At 36.7% G+C, this 21,721-nt stretch overlaps 1 protein-coding gene across 11 annotated transcripts in view; it reads left to right on the top strand.

Annotated features, from left to right (window-relative positions):
• Positions 1–21,721, top strand: part of LOC145997443 (uncharacterized) — a 151,835-nt gene that overhangs the window by 90,832 nt on the left and 39,282 nt on the right. The window contains exon 5 of one of the 11 annotated variants that reach the window (XM_083134499.1): positions 18,744–19,182. The exons of 7 other annotated variants lie outside the window; for them this stretch is intronic. In XM_083134499.1, the coding sequence (XP_082990625.1) occupies positions 18,744–18,994 (251 nt within the window). In that variant the 3' untranslated portion in view covers positions 18,995–19,182. Of the gene's footprint in view, positions 1–2,764; positions 3,161–10,232; positions 12,611–16,793; positions 17,930–18,743; positions 19,183–21,721 lie in introns of those variants that run through there. 3 more of the 11 variants (XM_083134498.1, XM_083134496.1, XM_083134503.1) reach the window with 3 other exon arrangements.

Genomic DNA, 21,721 nt, shown 5'->3' on the forward strand with positions numbered 1-21,721 from the left:
TTCCGGCCGTTTGTCACGTAATGCTCGATGTAAATTGATCATTTGCTGTTGGTAGCGATCTGCGTTAACGGTTTCACCGGGTTTTAGCAGCTCATAATAGATGACGCCCCGCTGATCCCACCAAACACAGAGCAGTGTCTTTTTTCCAAAGCGATTTGGTCTTGCAGTGGATGTCGATGGTTCGCCTGGATTCACCCACGATTTACAAAGCTTAGGATTCTCCAAATATATCCATTTCTCATCGCCGGTCACTATGCGATGGAGAAACGACTTACTTTTGTATCTGGCGATCAAGTGATCTTGCGGGATCCTTGCTGTCTTTCATTCAGTTCATGCGGAATCCATTTTCCCGCTTTCTGCACCTTTCCCATAGCTTTCAACCAAAGAGAAACGGCTTTCTCCGTCACATTCAATTGTTCCGCGAGCTCCTGCTGCGTTTGGGTATCATCTTCATCGAATAAGGCTTGCAATTCGTTGTCTTCGAACTTTTTCGGAGGTTTCCCACGTTCCTCGTTTCGCAAGTCAAAATTGCCACTTTTGAATTTCTTGAACCACTCGAAACACTGTGTTTTCCCGAGAGCATGTTCGCCTTAAGCTTCGACGAGCATTCGATGCTATTCTGCGGCGGTTTTCTTCAAATGATAACAGAACACCAATGCTGTCCGCAAATCGTAGTTCGTAGGCACAAAACTCGACATGTTCCGGGTGTGCAACACCTTCCTCTGTCTGGCACTCGGGTTACCGTGTTCCGATATAACATCCTCGGGAGTGGCGGGCAGCAGCTGGCACTGCTTACGCGATCTTCCGCGCCCTCCACTGCCAGCTAGCACCATCTATCGGCCAATTCCGGTTTCATACTTCTACACCTGGTAATATGCATATTGTATCTCACGTTTTTGTCGTTTTTCTTTTGCCTTTTTTGATTTCACCAACGTTATTCCATATAGTCCAGGTTTTTTAAATTAGTCTGTTCTGTCTACCTAGTTATCAAGGCTCTACTGTAGTACTGAATGTTATTGTTTGGACCAATGGTTCTCAACCACTTATATCATTTAACAATAGCGTACGCAGGATTTTATCAGGGGGGGGGTTATTTCTAAAACTTTCTCTAAATTCACACTACCATTGTTTTATTATACTTTAATTAAATAATAATAATACTCATAATTACTTAATTAGTTGAATTACTTCTAATAATACTACTAATACCACTACTACTATTAAGTAGTAGAGATCTACATAAATGTAGTATTTATGAAAGCAATAGAACGAAATTACTTACTAGTCATTAGATTTTTATCAAATTCTGGGAGCATTTTTTTGTTTCTTTGTTACGAAATAATTTTCTGGTCAACGTTCTTTGTTACGAAATAATTTTCTGGTCAACGAGGTGAGACATTTTAAGTGTGAAGAAAATCCATAAAAACAAGAAAATAAATTGAAATAATCAAAGTATGGAACTCATCCAAGGTGCTGCGGTGGTCTGGTCGGTAGAGCGTCTGACAACTACGCAGGAGATCTGGGTTCGGTCCCCGGAATTAGTTGGAATTTTTCCGGCTTCTTCCCCACATAAATGTCCCCGATAATTCACATCTGGATTGTCTCGCTGTTCTTACCAACAAAACATTTTGCAATAGTTAAGCTTATTGTAGAATGCATAATTGTCTAGTCAACAAGGTGACACATTTTAAAGAGAGACATTCAAGCGTATTGCGGTAAACAATGGGAAGGCGGACTGGTGACTGTATTATTGTCTGCCTAGCCTTTGTCTATACATTAGCCACTACAATGAACTAAGAACTTTCTTTAGTTAATTCTCATTGTTCACACGAAACAAATACATGTTCATTGAACACTGGCGTACGTAGAGGGGTGGCAGTCCCTACCAAAATTTTGAGAAAATCAGAATTTTCAAATAAAAATCCGTTAAGAAATTTAAACAATCAAAATATGTAAATGCGAAACCTCTTTTAAAGTGAGTCCCGACTACAATTTTTGTCTTTGAATACAATTTTAATAGACTGGAAAGCTCCAAAAATATGAAATATTTTATTATGCATCCTGCCCTCCAAACCGAAGTCATGTACTATCCACATTTTCTATTCCAGCCCCTCCCGAAAAAAAAAAATCCTGCGTACGCCAGTGCATTGAACATTGTTGCAACTGAGATACAAAACAACTTTTTTTTCTTTTAAATCATAGTTGCCCTCATATTTTATTTTCAAGAATTTGTGTTTATTTTCAAGGCATTCACTCTGAAAGACGCGTGTTTTTGGAATGCTGTGCTTTTCTCCATGTTACATGGAAATAATAATTCAAATTATTATTATTATTAGTAGTAGTAGTAGTAGTAATAGTAATAGTATTGTCGCAGATCCTTGACTGTGATAAATTGGCCATTTTGAATTTTTTCTACAGCATTTTTCATAATATTTCACAAGCTCAAGGGGGAAAGTTAACCCCGTTACCCCCCCTTGCGTACGCCACTGTCATTAACCTTTAGCGAATGGAAGCCTTGTATGGCAGTAAACCCTCTTTTGACACAAACTTTAAAAAGAAAAACATTTTTTGAACACTCGTAGCATTTACGTGAAGCCTCAACTAGAAAGAATATTACGAAAAGTTATTCTCTTTGATATTCCTTACGTACTGTGAAAGTTTTTTTTTTTTAATGACACCCTGCATAATCATTACCTTAGTTATATTAGTCTAACAATATCTCCGCTAAAGGTAGAAGCTCTGACACAACTTCTTCCTTTTTCAGGGTCTAGAGCCAACCAGATGAGACAAATGTTTGAAAAGATGCCGGAAAATATGCACAGGTGTAAATTGTGTGGGAAGATTGTCTCGAACACTAAAAATCACTATCACGTTCATTATCCTGGTAGGCACGTGTGTATGCTCTGCCCCGCCTCATACACTCGAAGTGATAATTTGAAAAGTCACATAAGATTCAAGCACCCAAACTATTATGTCTCGCTATAGTGTATTTATTGCTTCTAAAACTGATAAAGGAACTAGAAATTTGTGCATTATTTTCTTGCAAATGAAGCAATATAGTGTGGGTATTTACGTTTCTTTTGGTGCACATATCTCTTCCATTATTCTAGTCAGCTCTGAAATGGTGCTGAAGTTTGCATGCTTTAACAAAGTGAGGAAAACTATTCATATCTGAAAAGCAATATTATATTTGTACTTTTTTTGTGGAATGTAACCTTATTTATGAATAAAATTATTTTTGGTTCCAATATAATCTGATTGTTGCTGGTCTATACCCTCTGTTAATACACAATTATCATGAGCTTTAACCGTTTCTAGTCTAGTCTATTGCTGGATGTGTGTGGAAGTCGAGCCTGTTACTCAATACTTTGAGAAGTGCCTTAACTAATACAAAATGGAGGACAGGCCTCTAAGAAGAAAGTAAAATATGTTTGTTACAAACTTCCTCACTCAGTTTTTAAAACTCATTCATTCATTCGTTACTTAACGAGAACTAATACTATATTGTTTCTGAGGATAAAATCTCCTTAGCTATTAAAAGCTAAGGCTGCAAAGGGGCCCTCAACACACACTAAAGTAAGAATCACGAACCTTCCGACCCTCTGTAAACAACCGTCTCACTTCGAGCAACGTATCACTCCGCGCCAGCTGTTCGTGAATGGTGCAGCCATCATATGCTGCTCACTCGCAACCTTTAATTTTACGTAACATGGAAAAACGTATTCTTATTTTAACTGATAATCTACACATTGAAGTATAATAAATTTTCTACAAGTGATTAAATACGTGTTCTTGTTGAAGAATAAACACATTTTTCTGCGCCAAAAGTCCCATTTATCTGACACTGGGTTAACAGATCCCCCTTCCCCCTCCTCTCTCAGTATGACAGCCCCAAAGTTATACAAGAGAGAGAGAGATTCGTTTCAGTAAATTCAAGCCTTTTGGTTTTGTTGCTTCCTCTTCCACCAAATTATTGCCCAACATTGTTGACACACAGAGTATTGTTTGCTCCCTTGTGCAACAAATATACCGCCAGTTTTAGCAGAAGCTAAACAAAGGTAAGCCGGGGAATAAAAAGAGATTGTTTATATCTTTCTCTCGGTTTGTCGTGCACTGGAAAACAAGAAGACGATAATAAGCACATTATTTACGCACGTCTCATGCAAGTAATGTATTTTCTTACCTTGATTCAGCAGTTCCTTTTTGAACTTGAGGCATTTTCGGCGCTAGACATCATCCTGTCTGTCAAATTTGCTTCCCAAAAAGGAACTAAACGTGGCACAAGAGGGGATTTAACATCGACTGCTAAAATTGGGGAGATCGTCATCAATCATCACTATCAACATCTTCCCCACAGTGGACAGGACGGCTCTTTAATTGAAAGAATACGAAAGCACCTCGCGTTGTATTGCGCTTATCTCAAAATCGGTGTACTTGTTTATATGAGCAACAACGTGTTTTTCTCGCGGGACTCACAACTTGACCAGTCGTTTTCCTTTCTTTCACCAGACCAAAAACACAAAGACGCAGAGACACAATTACACTTGGACACCAACTTCACTGCTTGTCCAAGATAGCACCAACACAACGTCACGTAAACGTTAAGAACAACCTGCTTCTTGCCACTTTTCAAACAGCTGTATTTCCGAAAGACTACTCTGAAAACACGGGAGACCTTCCTGCACGCATGGAAGTCGCCATGTTCGAAACTGGCGCTATTTTCTTGCTGTTCACGTGATGGATTGTAATTTATACAATAATCACGTATTATTATTATAAACAGAAACCTTTAATGAAAATATATTTTAAAATGTATAATCCAATGTAATTTATACATGTTTTTCTTCCATTAGCGTACTTTCATAGAACGGACTACATGATGCAGAAGAAATCCGTTATTAGGCTGTTGCCAACCTCAATACTTCTCACTAAGTCAAGTACAGAAACGGAAGTGGTATGTCGAATGTCGGCATATGATAGTGTGATTTCACATTGTCACTGACAATCCTCCGGGAATGGGGGAGGGGGTGGGACGCAGGAGTCGATCTATAATCCATATTTGTTCACCATCCGGATGGTGACATCCTCACACTCTGGAATACTTTTACGGGTGAAGGAGGGCAGGCCGTAGGGTGAGGGAGGTTGATTTAAAATGAACACCTCTCAACAAGAGAGAAGAAAAATGTGACAATATTTAAAAATTCACCCCAAAATATGCATTTTATTTTATATGTAGCGTACAATAAAATGTGACTGCCTCAAAATATTTCTGTATTCTACAGTCTTCTTTCCCCACTTTTATGCTTCTCTAAGTTGCCGTTTTAGTTTCCCTTGGTGTCTTTGCTGCATAATACAGCATTTTTGAATGGGATGAAAAGGACACACGAGTGCGTTTATGGATGAAGTAACTTCAGAGATGTTGAAGTACACTCTGGAGGATACTGGAATGTGTGACATTGAGGTGTAGATCGACCACGTTGTGACACACACATTTGTCATTAGTTACGAGACGATGAGGGATAGGTGATATTTGAATTCCAAATTAGTTAGCCGCCCCATGACGGAGTGGTTAGCACATCGTGCTACGACGCCAGGGGTCCCGGGTTCGAATCGTGGCCTGGGCATGGATGTTTGTGAATGTCCATTCATCGATTTCATCATATCATCATCATTCATCCCCATCTTCGCAAATTAGCCATAAGTGGCACAAGAGGGGAAGTAAAATAAAGCAAATCAATCAAACCAAATTAGTTATTTCCATTATTTTTATCTAATTAATAATTATTAATTAGTCAATCAAATCATATGTATTAGCTTACTTTCATTATCTATAATAATAAATCATAACACTTTCAAACATCAAATAAATTTAATGAAGAAACCCCGGTTTCAAAACGTAATTTACCTCAATGTGTCACATTCTTCTAGCAAGGTTTTTTTATTAAAATATGAGAGAAAATTAATCCTTTGGTACGGAACCGTCTTACTCCTGGGGGATAAGATGTAAATTTTGTATTTGATTTTTTAAATTTAGCGTTGCTTTTCTTCCACTTTTGGCTAATCCTGACGATGAGAATGAGTGATCATCAGATGAAATTGATGAAGGGACACTCACAAATAACACCCATGCTAGGGATTTGAGCCAGGGAACTTCGGTGATGAGTCTGAAAGTCGGCCACCAGGCAAGATGTAATTTTTTTTAATTATTTTTTTTTACATACATTCAATAACTTTCAACAGGCCATCAGTGATACACTGCTTATTCCGCATCTGTTGACAAATGGAATGTTTTTACACCTTGTAGGCTATGTGGATTATTTTTTTTCATAACTTTGCAACACTGTTAGGGTACACGTGCTTTTGTTTACAGAAGGTCTTAAGTTCTATGATTTTCACTTTAGGACAAACGCAAGACAATACAATTCCACAGAGGATTATCCTGGCCGTGGCCGTGGATTCAGGCACCAGAGCCTCATTGGCCTACAAGAAGCAGTTGCTGGGTGTATTAGGGGGTACCTTACCAGAAGGTCACTGCTTGCACCCCAAAAGTGAAGTAAAATGAACTATATCATTGAAACACCTGACATAGCATGATACATGTTCTTGTATCTCATCATTAGAGCCCGGAAGTTTGGCAAAATGCCTCTTTTTATTTACTGCATATATTGATAAAAATTTTCCGGATATACGTTTTTTATGTTGTTTCAAATGTTTTAGAAGCCTTTTCATTTTGCCTATTTTGCCTATTTGGGACCCCACTGCCTATTTTTAATTATAATGCCTTTTTCTGCCTTTTTCAATGAAATTTGACCATTTTTTTTAAAAAAAAATGTTGGCATTTATTTTTCTTCCGTTTATTACGTGAATAATTTTCGCCTTATTTAAGTAATATTGAACTCACGCATGTTTCAACATTGCTGAAGGAGAAAAGTGTGAGAAATAGTATTTCATGCTCAGTTAGGATATTGCCTTTCGGTTAACATTTCCTTGTGCATGATTGACTGCTGAAGTGGAGAGGTTGATTTCGAACACAAAGAAGATATTTCTGAAATCTCCCTCTCGAACCCGAAGATTTCCGGAAGTTGCACCTGAGCTTAGTTTTCCTCCGCAACCAGTCTTGAGAAGATGGGGAACCTGGATATCAGCAGCTATATATTATGCTAACAACCTTGAAAAAATCAGTGAGGTGATCGATGCTCATCCAGAAAATGAAGCGGCTTCAATTCGTGAAGTGAAAAACTCCTGTGCTATTCAGAACTGAAGAAAGAACTGTCGTTTATTTTTGCACATTATGGTGCATTGCCACAGACAATTAGAAAGCTAGAAAAAAGAGGTGAGACTCTTGTAGCATCCATGAAAATCTTCGAGGAATCTATGCAGCAGATGATGGAAGTGCCAGGAGAAAAGGGATCAGCTGTTGCGGAAAAGTGCAAACGGGTAGTGAGTGCAAATAAGGACTTAAAACAATTGAAAACAATTTGTGATATTCTAAAAGATGAAAATGCTGTTACCGAAATGAGTCCAGCTACATTAGCTTGTTCTATGTATGCTCCAATAACTTCTGTCGAAGTAGAAAGATCATTTTCTACAGGGTGTCCCACGAACGGCGCAACTGGGAATTAAGAGTGGCGTTACTTTGTAACCGAAACCTGTACATACATAAGTCATACACCAAATGTTAGCCCTGTCCAAGTAGATATTTTTAAACATAGAAACAACAAACGGGGTGCAGTGTTGTTCATGCAGTGTTGCCAAATGTAAGTGAAAGTGTAAATTTATTTTTCCACAAAGCATGGAAAATTGCATGTCAAACATTCGTACGGAAATTTGGATGTCAATTTCCACCTTGGGTAGGTGGACTATTTCGCCATCTATAGTTCAGAGAAGAAAACCGATCGTTTTCGTGTATAGCCAATCCTGAAATGCCTCGTAAAGGTGTACCGGTCCAAATGGGTGTTTTACAAAAATTGTGAGGTACAGTGGCAACACTGTTGATGTTTGAAGGCAACAAAAGGTGTGTTTAGTGATGGTCTATGACATGGAAATACTGGAAACAGGAAAAAAGTATTTTTTTTTTCCTGTTTCCAGTATTTCCATGTCATAGAAAAAGTAAAAAAAAAAGTAAAGTGTTCCCCTGTGCATAGCACCACGCCATGAAGGCGTATAGGGGGTGTGGGAGTAACGCCCCACACTTTCTTGATCCGGTCGTGAGTGGGGGTGATGTGATCAGCATCACGCCCCTGACCGCCTTTACCCCCCAGGGTTTCCCCCAGGTACCCATGTTATTCGACGCTGGGTGGGCGCCGGGGCCGCTTCCACCGTTAGAAAAGTTCCCGGATTTGAACCGGCCGGGGATCGAACCCGGGATCTTGAGCATCCATCACTAAATTTTCATTTTCCTTTTTTCCTGTTTCCAGTATTTCCATGTCATAGACCATCACTAAACACACCTTTTGTTGCCTTCAAACATCAACAGTGTTGCCACTGTACCTCATAATTTTTTTAAAACACCCATTTGGACCGGTACGCCTTTACGAGGCATTTCAGGATTGGCTATACGTGAAAACGATCGGTTTTCTTCTCTGAACTATAGATGGCGAAATAGTCCACCTACCCAAGGTGGAAATTGACGTCCAAATTTCCGTACGAATGTTTGACATGCAATTTTCCATGCTTTGTGGAAAAATAAATTTACACTTTCACTTACATTTGGCAACACTGCATGAACAACACTGCCCCCCTTTGTTGTTTCTATGTTTAAAAATATCTACTTGGACAGGGCTAACATTTGGTGTATGACTTATGTATGTACAGGTTTCGGTTACAAAGTAGCGTCACTCTTAATTCCCAGTTGCGCCGTTCGTGGGACACCCTGTATTATGAAAAACATTCTCTCTGACAGACGACTATCAATGAATGTTGAGAACTTTAAAGAAAACCTTGTGTTATGTGCAATCAAGACGGAGAAAATTGAAATGTTCTTCCCAATGTAGATTTTAACATGTTGCCAGATATTATATATAAAAGTAAGCGACTTCTAAATGTGCCATTTTTTTGGTTTATTTTGCCTTTTTTTCATTTTAGTGCCTATTTTCCACATTATAAATGCCTTTTTGCCTGCCTTAAAAAAGGTAAAGTGTTCCCCTGTGCATAGCACCACGCCATGAAGGCGTATAGAGGGTGTGGGGGTAACGCCCCACACTTTCTTGATCCGGTCGTGAGTGGGGGTGATGTGATCAGCATCACGCCCCTGACCACCTTTACCCCCCAGGGTTTCCCCCCAGGTACCCATGTTATTTGATGCTGGGTTGGGGGCGGGGCAGCTTCCACCGTTAGAGAAGTTCCCGGATTTGAACCGGCCGGGGATCGAACCCGGGACCTTGAGCATGGTAGTCAGACGCGTTACCGACTGAGCCACCGCGGCCACTTTTGCCTGCCTATTTTAACGAAAATAAATGCCTGAACTTCCGGGCTCTACTCATCATCATAGAACTCTGCTACCTGTGGTGATTGAAAACAAAGGCACAAAACTTTTGGTCACCCTGTGTTTCAGTAATCAATACACTTCGTAAAGAATTGTGATTTGCACTACATCACATTTGATGTTCACAGTTTGAAATCTGTCTCGTTACTTAATTGTCAAACTGTACATGTGTAAAAGATTACCACGAATCTCAAAACGTGAGCACAAGGCTATCATATATACTCGTGTACTCTGCACCCCTTTGATAAGCTGCGTGCTTGGATTTTGAAGGAAGAGAAATGTTTTTATTATTATTAATATGCCACTACCAGTCCTGTACTTTCACGGCAGAAGTTTTTTTATCATTGCATTTCACACCACCTATTCATACATTCGTGTTTTTTCTGCACTCTTTATTAACAAGTGTAAACCTATCAGCATATTGGATTTGCAATAAAATGTAAGACTATTTCACAAATTTTGCACAAAGCCTTCAATTGGCTCTATGCAAACACTTTCATTTCCAGCCATATTTTTAGTCAAGAAAAAGTGCACCAGGTACTAAATTAAATATGGTATTCTGTCATCTTAGATTATGTATATGTAAACCTATCTACATTGAATAGAAAAGGTCCTGGATTCAAACGTAATTAAAGCTGTAGGTTGGTTAACAGTGCATTTATTATGAATTCATTAAAGCTGTTTCTAATAATTAACTTTAACTGGAGGATGTGATAGAGTTTGACACTGGTTTTTCTTCTTCTTCCAGGGTCGACTTTACCAATGGTTATGAATGATATCGCTGATTATAAAACATTGTTTGTGAAACTCCCTTCCGGCTCAAGGAAATGCAAACTTTGTGGTAAAATTGTTAACAATATGAAGAACCACTACCTTTATCACAACCCCGGTAGATACCAGTGTCCAATCTGCTATCGCACCCTCTCGCGACCCGACCACTTGAAACAGCATATAAAAATTAAACATCCAACTGCGTACATGGACAGAATGAGAGTAGTAGATCCATACATGTAATATAAATGCTATCAAGGCTGAAACAATACCGATGTATCGTAAAATATCGGTCTCGGTATTCTGAAAATTATGTGAAGTGAAGAGTTATTATTTGTGGCAAATATGAATTTTCGTCAGTGAACAACTATTTTTAATACTCTATTGACAGATGGACCAATATGCACACCAGAATAAAATTTAGTGATATTGACAAACGATATTCTACCAATTAGACATAAAATTGCAGTTGTTCTGTGAAGAACCTGAATGGTTAATCCACTTCCTTAATAAATTTTGAGTTTTCTTTATTAGTCGAGTTTAAGTCCACTTTATGCACAGATAAACTAATCGGGACTAAATCTACAGTTAAACTGGTTCAAACATAGTTATCACATCTTGGGACAAAATACAGTTGAGCTTGTGTTTGTATTATTCTTCCTGATCAGATTACAAAGTAAAAGGGACCAAAAATTTTATATGTATACATGAATATAACTTTGGATACCTAAGTACTGTATGTATAACACTAAGTAGATAGTGCATCAACCTAATTTACCATATTTCACTGCATAATCGTGACAGATTTTATCCGATTTTTTTTTACAAAAATCGTGGGGTGTGACCATTATGTGTTGTTTTTTTCAAAGCGAAGGAAGATGCAAGTCTTACCATATCATGTGACTTACTCATGGTAGCTTCGCCTACGCCTCTTCATTGGGTTGAGTGACAATACCATTAGTACTCAGCAATCTGTTGTTTCAGTCGTGCAATATTGTGGATCTATGTCTCATACCCCTTTGACCAATCTTAGGGGAGTCAAGTTGGGTGAGTAGGAGCTCAAACCTTGACAATTCATGTACCAGGTGGAAGTGTGCCCGCACCTATTCATACATCTTTCCACAGACACACATTAACAGTCGCTGGATTTCTTCTACTGTTAGCATTGTTTCACATCATGTACAAGAGAGATGTATTGCATAACATTATTCACTAAAATGTACAGTGGGTGCCCTCTTGGCTGGCCACCACGGGACCAGACCGTTGGCCAGGTAACGAAATGGCCGGTTAAACTGAATGTAATGGAATATAGTAAACGTCACTTCACTAGATGAGCAGAAAGTAAAGCACAGAAAAATACTGTACAGTATGTTCCTATTTTTTAAACTAAACAATTGTAGACTATGTCTTTAAAAATACATACAGTACCATACATATTTAAAGGAGGCTGTTCCATATTCTAAAATGAATCAATATTTTTTCTTCAGCTGAACAGCTGGTCAAACCGACAACCGGTTGAACCGAGGCCGGTTGAGAGGGCACCCACTGTATTGTGATTTCATAATCACCCTATATAATTTTACACATGGAAAATTAATCAAGGAAATATGTTAATATCAGTTAACAAGAAAACTGAATTGACACCAATAATGTCAGCAGGACAATAGTGACCAGTTGTTACAAAGTTCATCTATTTTGATTCAATAATGACCATATAAGGTTGTGTCATCAAATACCTACAATATTTATAGAATAACATATCTCTGGAAATAGAAATGTTAATGTAAATTTTAGAATAATTTATGCATTTCCATATTAAACACATTAAAAGTATACATATTAAATTATGTGGAGATCAAATGTTCAGTTGTAAGGAAACTGACTGCTCAGGTTAGTATTGAATGTTAATTAATTGTTATGTTTGTGATTTTTCCTTGGGGGTGGTATTTTTCTCCATTTGTTTCTTTTATGATATTCAAGTTTCATATTATAATTACAAGTTTCATTTGTTGTGATAACTGGGAAATCACTGGACAATATTATATTCTTCCAGTGCACAATTCATATCATTAATTATAAACTTGTTACATTCTTTTGTGCTCGTAAATAATAATACTGTTTGTATGAAAATTGTTTTCTATTAAGTCTAAATCATTTTGTTCTGTTAATTTTGTCATGGATCTTTGTAGAAGTTTTGCAACAATCGGTGCTCAAGATGCATATTTTTTGTACATAATGAATACTATTTTCTGTTGAAACTTCCTTCATCCAGAAGGTTGATTTTGTTATGATGAAGATATTTTTTGTTCATGTAATGTGGTGTAACAAATATAATTCGTAATAAAAATATCTTAAGTTGAGGATTAATTATATTTTTTTATGTGTACTATGATGATGACCTTCTCCTTAAAGGAAAATGAATTAAATACAAAATGTTTCATGGAAAATAAGAAAATAATTGCATTCAGAGAGTTGCCTTACAGATGTACCTAGGCATCATATTTGAGGAGAAGCTCTCTTTTCTGAGCACATTTCCACAGTCACTAAAGGCTCTATGTGTATGCTGGGTCTACTCTTATCATTTCACCAAAATTATCAACCTATCTGCTCTCATTACTTTTATAAATCTTTCGTTTCTCTAAAATTGAATACTGTTCTCCAATCTGGTCCATGTCATGCCCCTCAAATTTAGTTAGCCTAAATTCCATTCTAAACTTCTTTCTGGCCATTGTTTGTCACCAAATTCCATCCTTCTGAAAATGTTAATTATCCATGTGCCTCACAATAGACACAAAGGGTCAGACCATTTATTTCTCCATAAAATAGCCAATGGGAACATCAGATGTGATCGTCTTCTCCAGGAAATTCACTTTCAAGTGCCGTCTCGCACCACAAAAAGCACTAAACTTTTTTGTCTGTCAGAAACCAAGATTATGTCCCATCCAATGTTCCTTGTTCCACAGACTACCCAGCCATTACAACAATTTAGCAAGCCGAATATACATTTTTAAAGACCAGCCACGTTTTAGAAGCCTGTTGTGTAAAAATATGTTAGTCACATGCACGTAATTTTAGTTTATGTTGTTATTACATTCCAATGTAAAAAGGCTAATGCTGTATTTGAAATCCTCTGTTAAATAATAATAATAAAGCTTGAAGCCAGGGTAGTCAACTTTTCAATGTGCCACCAAACTTCCCAGGTCAGAGTTCCATAAATAATAAAAACACAATTACATATTATACAAATATTGCCATATACTTATATATACACACACATACATACGTATATCTCTCTTAATGTAAGTGTTAATTGAAAGTAAGAAATGCTGTCTTATATATTTTTGCAACTTTTGTGAAGGTGATTTAAGGTGTGCACAGCTATTCAGAAAGAATGTCTGGATAATTTTTTGAAGAATAGTGCATTAAACATGTGTCCATGGATACATTAATGGATTGAAAAACTTTCAAAAGGTTTTTTTTTGTCAAGCCAGTCATAACATATAAATTTATCTGTCCAGTGACAGCATTTGAAACATAGTGGCTAACTGACAGAGTAAGCCATTTTGTATCCTGAAGTTTCATCAAAGTTAGTCCATTACAATTGTTAAGTTGAAGTCCTTGATTTTATGTTTTTCAGGGAGCCAACTTTAAATGCAGGAAAATATAAAATCTGTAAACATTTTTTAGCTTGTTGCTTTATTGGGATTATGAAGATTGGTCGCAATAGTATACATGCAATTAAAGGGTACAGAGGCTTCTCAAACACCCTGTATAATGTGGGAAAATGTAAAATCGCAGTTCTGCTGTATAAAAGAGATGAAATCTTTGTATTTGAGGTAAATCAATCCGTGGTAACGTAACTAAACTCCCGTACTTGCTACAGTTGATGCACTGAAAATAGTTTGTTCTTTCACACATCAAGTGGTTTTGCACAGTTCCTATTAGTTGCACCCTATGATTACTTGGCACTGGACACAAACTTTCCGATTCCATCACAGCAGTATTTGTGGTGTTTTGCTTGATTTGAAATACTGTAGCCTCCACCAGTTTCTTAAATCACTTCCTTAGCCAATTATGCCGCCGTTGGTTTGAGCCCTGAGCAGAGGTGTTCTTGTGTGTGTGTGTTTCTTCATCAATTTCATCTAATCATCATTTATCATCCTCATCTTTGCAATGCAACACAAATGTAATTTGATTTCTGTGTGTTCTTGTATGGAGTTAATAGGTATTAATAAATATACCTCAGTGGAAAAACTTGTGCAATAACCAAGGAGTGAATTTATATGTAAATACATATCTTCATATGATGATGAAATCAACATAATTTTGTATTATGTTTATGAATTGTCGTGGAAGCTCGAAAAATGCTATTTTTATTTTCCTCTATTTTACATATATTAACTTTTAGCACACATTTACATACAGGGTATCTATAAAAAAACTCCTGGGTTTTGAAGTTAATGTTATCAAGTTTTGTTTACAATTTAGTAAATTCCAATGTGGGCCCCGTTTGTAGCATGGCACACATCCAAACGATAATCAACTTCTTGCCACGTCCTGGCCAGCATTTCTGGGGTGATGGTTGCCACAGATGCAATAATTCTTTGCCTTAGATGGTTGACATCTTGAATTTTCTCTGCATAAACCATGCTCTTCACATGTCCCCATAGGAAAAAGTCTAAGGGAGTAAGGTTCGGACTTGTTGGAGGCCATGGAATAGGCCCTTTCCTTCCAATCCACACTTCCAGTTTCTTTAAACGCCTTAAGCCATTGACGAATGGTTTTGTCCGAAGGCTAAACACCATCATACTCGCGTCGAAAGTTTCGCTGTACAGTAATAACAGATCCAGTTTCTACAAGCCATATCACACACTGCACCTTCTGTTGTGGCGTCGCCGTTGCACTGAACTGCACTGACTATGTTCGGCTCGGGTCAGCCACTTCAAGGTCAACGCTGTGCAGCGTTACGAACCTTTGTTGGAATAAACTCCAATCGGCGTGAATAAAACTTGATGAGCTACTGATTTCAAAGTAATTAACTAACCTGAGTTATCTAATACCGTTTGCGCACTATGATTGTTTAAAACCCCGGAGTACTTTTATAGATACCCTGTATTTTAATTATTTTTGCATATAATTTCCATATTTTAAAACATTTTCCAGCATATACACCATTTTCATGCTATTACTACATTTTGCCTCCTTGTGTTAAATGCCTAAGGTTTTTCGTTCATCTGTATTCTGTCGTGTTGTACTCTGTTTATTTTAGATCTTGAAGATAGACAATGCATCAGTTATTGTAACATTCTTGACAACAATAGAGAATTCAAGCTCAAGCTTTTGCAGTGAAATCCATTTTCATTCAATATTGAGTGCAGTTTAGGGACAACATAAGGAGATTCACATTTCAGCAAAGAAAGTTCGCTAATCCATTGTTTTGGTAACAAAACAAAATAAAGCACCTTTTATATTTCAATTTTGCATTACAATTAATGTCATGTAAGCCTAATGAATTTTATTTAGCTTGGTGAACTTCTTCCTTAATGAAAATTGCTATTTTTCACAGTTGTAAGTCCATATTTTGATTACAATAATGAAATGTATGTTTACATATGTAACCCTTTTCTTAGGACACATAATCTGTTCCCTGGTAATATGATGCACACTATAATAATAATAATAATAATAATAACTACAGTAGCCAATATTGTTGTTACCTCTTTAGTACCTGATATATGCATTTTTCAAAATTTGGTTGTAGAGAAGTAAGCTTGGATCATCTTTGAATGAAGTGTAGAGGGTTTATAGTCTAAAGAAGTGACTTATGTTTTAAGGTTAGTCTTGGAGCTTGAGTGTAAGAGAAGTTGTGGCATTTGCTATTGGTACTTGGGATTCGGATATGAGATTGATATGATTGATTGATTTTGAGTTTTAAGTCCCCTGTGTGCACAGAGAGGCTAATAAGTCTTAATTGGTACTGGACCTTAAGTTTAAAGTGGGATGCGGACCACTATGTGCCTCCACAGGGTATTAAAACCTGGGACCCCTTGATTACAAGGTCCCAATGTTACCACTATGCCATCAGCGAGGCACTTGGGTATGAGAATCTGGCAAGGTCCATTAATGATTCTGGAAAGAAATCTCAAATGTGAAACTTGACTGTGAAGAGAAAGATCGTATATTGAAGGTTGGATAGAATTTCATGTTAGAAAAGGTTTGTAAGGACTGGTCATCTATGTTTAGCTATTATAATGAAGAAATTTTCTACTTTGTATGCTCTTTTTATATTTTTCTTCATTCTCTTATGTTTTTCCTGTTATTAGTGTACAAAATTATGGTTTCACGACTTTTGAATCATTTTTGCATGATTCAATATTTTTTGTACCGACAGCTTTGACAGTTAAAATAGTATCAGCAAGAATTAGTGTCAGTATTAAGGTTTTATAATGGGAGAATATTGTGTTGACTCAGCCCTGTAAATAATTCTAAACTTTCACTGGCTTTGTTTCTGTTTCTGACACGAAACTTTCTCTTTCAGGCATCCAGGGTGAAAAATTTCAAAATCAGGAAATTCCTAAGAGAGCGCCAGATATATTTTTAAGAGATCCTGTTAACTGTTACCTCTTTGTGTGTCAGTTATGTGGGAAATCTATTACTAATAGATGGCATCATTACCGTTACCATTTCCCCGATCGCTTACAGTGTTCTCTGTGTCTGTCAGTTTACTCTCGAAAAGACCATTTGAAAACTCATATGAGATATAAGCATGGACTAAATCTGAAGAACCTTGATGTTTAAGTGTCTCGTTGCAGTGAGCAGTATTATGACCCTTAATGCATGCTTTAAATTAGGACGGAAAGCATGTCTAAAATTTGAACATGTTTTATTCTCAAATGATGAACTCTTGATAAGTCTACTCATTGTAGTGATATATTCTTAGCACTTTTGGGATATTGAAATGAATTCACTCTCTTGTTTGTTAAGTTTCTGTGAATGTTTTGTGTAAATATTATGCCTAAACTGATGCCAATGTCTTAACATTGTAGCAATTGAATTGAGTTAGAGTTAAGGATGGATGTTTGAATCCTAATCCCACAAAAGGAAGGATATCTGGATTCTAAATTCTGGATCTGACAGCTAAATCTCGAATTCCGATTCTAAGTTTGCATCTTAAATTCTACACCCAGTACCTGAATCTTGGATCCAGTATCCTAATCTCAAATCATAGTTCCAAAACCTAAGTCCAGAATCACAAATTCTGGATCAAATATACAAATCTCAAATCATTGATCTGGTGTCTGAACCCCTGAAATCCAAATGTTGAAGATTTTTGATCCACCTGTTTCCAATTAGAATCCAGTTACAACTATGCTGTATCAATCCGCTGAAAATATCCATAATTTCACATATGAGACAAAGAAAATATTAAAATACCTGTTATTTAATCACGAAAAATAGACTGTGAAGTAATGAAAATTGTGTATTTTCCAAAACTTTCTGGATATTTCTACCCTATTAAAGTTCCAGTGGTAATTTTGTGGAAAACCAAATTTCATATAAATACAGATTGTTTAAATTTATATCAACCGATTGAAAATATTGGCTCACCTCCAGTAGATAGTGAAACCTTGTTTGAATGTACTAAAGCTAGTATCTGCTTTTGTTTATTGAAATTATGTTACAGCAAAATGCATTTATTTCTTATTTGTACTCGAAATTAAAAATACACATAAATATTAGAGAGCTTGGAGTATGTTTAATAGAGTTTTGCATATATGTAGTTACCTTACTTTTTGAAGACACCATAGCAATGTGTATACATTTTCCTCACACAGACAGTTGCAACAAACTATATTTATTTTCCATTCATTGTAATGTCTGAGGTACTAAAGGAGTATGCTCTTGTGCTCATTGAACTTCGTTGCATATGTTTTGCCCTCTCAACTTGTTTCAGAGGCTTAATACGTAACAATGAACTCTAGTGTCCAGTATGTATAGTATCAGAGCTTATGAGCCTCTAGGACAGAGTAGGCTAGTTAGCATAGCGTGCGTAGCTTGAGGTCTCAGGTTCAAACCCTGGGTAAGGTATACATGCATTGTGTTTGTCTCAGCATCGATTTCATCAAGTCATTATTTATCCTCATAATCATGATTACAATGTAAAATGACTGAAATAGAAAGAAAAAAGGATTGAAAGTTCAAAGTTTGGCTCAAAAACTGGAAGTGAACTTGCCCAAGGTCCTGTGCTTGGAGGGGCCCCTGCTTCAGGCTAGTAGCATATCAAAATAAGTTATGGGACCAGATTAACTGTTACTTGGAAACAAATAAGGAACATACGCAACATTTATCTAGGAATTTGAGTTACACAGAAACAGGCTTAACGAAATACTTTTATTTATTATTGAAATTGTGAGGGTAATTTTTAGACACCCTGTACATAGGAGAATTATTATAGAAGCAGTGATGCATCATGTTCTTCCTCTTTCAGGTTCAAAAGCCTTGCACATGAAACAAATGTTCGAAAAGCAGCCAGGCCATGGTAGCCAGCACAGGTGTAAGCTATGCGGAAAAATTGTGTCTAACTGTTGGAACCATTACCATGTACATTACCCAGGAAAATATGAATGTCCTATCTGTCACAGTACTTTTACACGAAGTGATACCCTTCGTAGCCATGTGCGAGTGAAGCATATTGCTGCTAGTCTTGGTTCTGAAAACTGGTCGTTTGGGACAATGTGATAGGATTAAGCTGTCTGCTAGAAATCACTTTGCAGTTCTTTTGTGTTGCATAGAGGGGTCTTCAGTATACAGGGTGATTCAGAAATTAGAAATGGAAAGTATCAATACTTGTGAAATATGAAAAATCTGTAGTTTTCTTTAAGCCTGCACCAGGATTGCGAGAAAATTATTTTCCATAAATAAATTACTGCAGTTTTAATAGTTTGATTATACTATGTATGAATGTTTTAATATATTTAAATCAAAACTCTGCCACATGGATATAATATTTTTAACTACTCTGAACATCAATAAATTGCCGTTCTGTTTGAACATTAGTATAAAGTTAAAAAGTACAGTTGAGTCCCGATAATTCAAGGTAGATGCATGGACGTCCGCAGGATTTTTCCCAGGGAGGGGCAAGGAAGGTATTTTTTTCCAGGGAGGGTGCAAACAAGGCACATTTTCTCCAAAAATAGTGTTGTTCCCTAAAAAAAACATTGCTTAAATTTGAATTTATGATGTTCATGCAATAATTAACACACATTATTGTGGCTAAAATGAAATAATATGTGTGAAATACATAATTTTTGGTTGACTTTCAATTTCCAGGGGGCCACGACCCCCCTTCCCTCCCTTCCAGGTGCCCATGGGTGGATGTTACTAAGACTAACTTGAATTACAAAAAAAAATAGACTATGCGGAATAACCTACGGAAAATGGAAGCAGTGTAACAAAACCTACAGTATGTGAAAAATGAGGTGTACAGTATTGTTATGAATATTGTAATTACTTACATTGCTCAGTGCAATAGTAATGAAGTTTGGACAGAATTAGTTAAACAATGTTGAACTTGTACTTTAAAGAAATGGTGAAGTTGGCTTCTGCTTCAGGATGTTGCATTGTCTGAATAACAGATTGTTGGTAGGGATTGCCTATGGGTGTTTTTCTATATAGTGCTTTGCTGCTCCCAACACAGCAAAGTTATTTTTCTTTCTTTGGATTATACTGAATATCGGATTATCAAGATTCTACTGTGCTGGTACCTGTTCAGTACAGTTTATTCTGTCCTAGTTTCATTTGACGTATTTATCGATGGAAATGAAAAATGTTATTGTCATGTTTTCAAAACATATAATGCAAGGGCACCTGCAGAGGAGGGCACCCTTGTTTCTTACCTAGTAGATTTCTGTATGTAGGGTTGCACAATATTATCTGAATTTAGCACAGACTTATTTCTGACCTACATATATTTTCAACTTTAAGTTAGTGCCTGTATACCTTAGGAAGAAAATGTTTTTGGTTCCCACGTGCAGTCACTTATGAGCCACTGTGAAGGCCTTTCCACCCATCCGCCTGCTAACTGAGGCCATTGCCAACCTTTCTCCTCCATTACTAAACTTGCTGGTGTGGTAGCATGCACAGAGATATTGAATTTTCATTTGCCGAGAAATTTCTGTAAGTTTTAGACTGACGGATGGTAAGAAACAATGGTGCAAGTGTGTACAGGAGGCGCCATCTTTAAAATGACAAAAAAATGCATTTTGAAGCTCACTTGATTAGTGTTGCAGCATTGAGGTCGTTTTGTAAATAACAGTTGATACCTCATATAAATTTGAGCTGTGTGCAGTCTGCCCTACAATTTTTATTGGACTTTTAAAGGTTTAATTTGACTCATGTAATAGATTGCCAGTAATGGGAATATTATGTAAAATTTTACCTTGGGGAATAATACTTTTGTAAAAATGTATATGGTTAGCTTGTGGCGACACACAAAAAGTTATATTGAAATCAGAAGGATATGGAAGCTATGAGATCATAAAGTCTTTCTGTAGCTGTCATCCTGACCAGCTAGACTCTTATTTTGTGAACTCAATATATTTCCCTTCCTTTTCCAGTCAGCAGATATGATATTGACAAAATGCCAGATTGAGATGAATCTGGCAACACTGAAACCTAGTGACAATTGCATCAGCTGGTATCTTGATTAGATTTTATTTGTGGACTCTTGTTTTGTGTGATTCCCTTCCTCACCTATCTACAGGCATGATATTCACAGAATTTCACCTTGTTATTAGGTTTTGTGTACTTTGTGCTTATTTTAGCAAGATTATTACGTGCACATGTAGTAAGAATGCATGTTGCAACACATGGCATGTGACTGCACATTGGACAAAACAAAGTACTGCAGTGCATCCAACTAGAAGTAGCTAAAAGATGGTAACTTTCTGAATAATAGTCAGTGTTTGGAAAGTTACTATTTAGAAGTAACTAAGATACTTTTACTGTTACTTTATTCCAGATAAGATCACCATTGCCTTTAAGGGGAGTGGGGGCACTGACCCCTTCGAACTTTCCACATGCACCCCAAAAATTTTTCTGTCTTAGAAAATTTGCTATACAATTGCTCCAAATTATTTATTAAAAGAACTTTCTTTGTACATTACAATCGGTTTCATCTTTTTATCTATTGCACTGTAAAATCCCCCCTCTCTCCCAAATACGTACTGGATAAGATTAACCCATATAACATGTTTCAAGCCCAGATTGCATCCGAGGCTATTCATTTTTCACAGATATTTAAATTTTAGAATTATATAGGTAATAAAAATTCAAAGTAAAACCCAAATTAAGTTTAACATTTTATATGTTTTATGTTAAACCATAATTTTGTTAATTAATGTTTAACCAAGAAGCTGTGGCATGTCTAGGATTAGTGTTAAAGATTATATATTTTTCGACCATTGA

This window comes from Lepisma saccharinum, chromosome 13 (genome assembly GCF_977018435.1).
Source record: "Lepisma saccharinum chromosome 13, izLepSacc3.1, whole genome shotgun sequence".
Lineage (NCBI taxonomy): Eukaryota > Metazoa > Arthropoda > Insecta > Zygentoma > Lepismatidae > Lepisma > Lepisma saccharinum.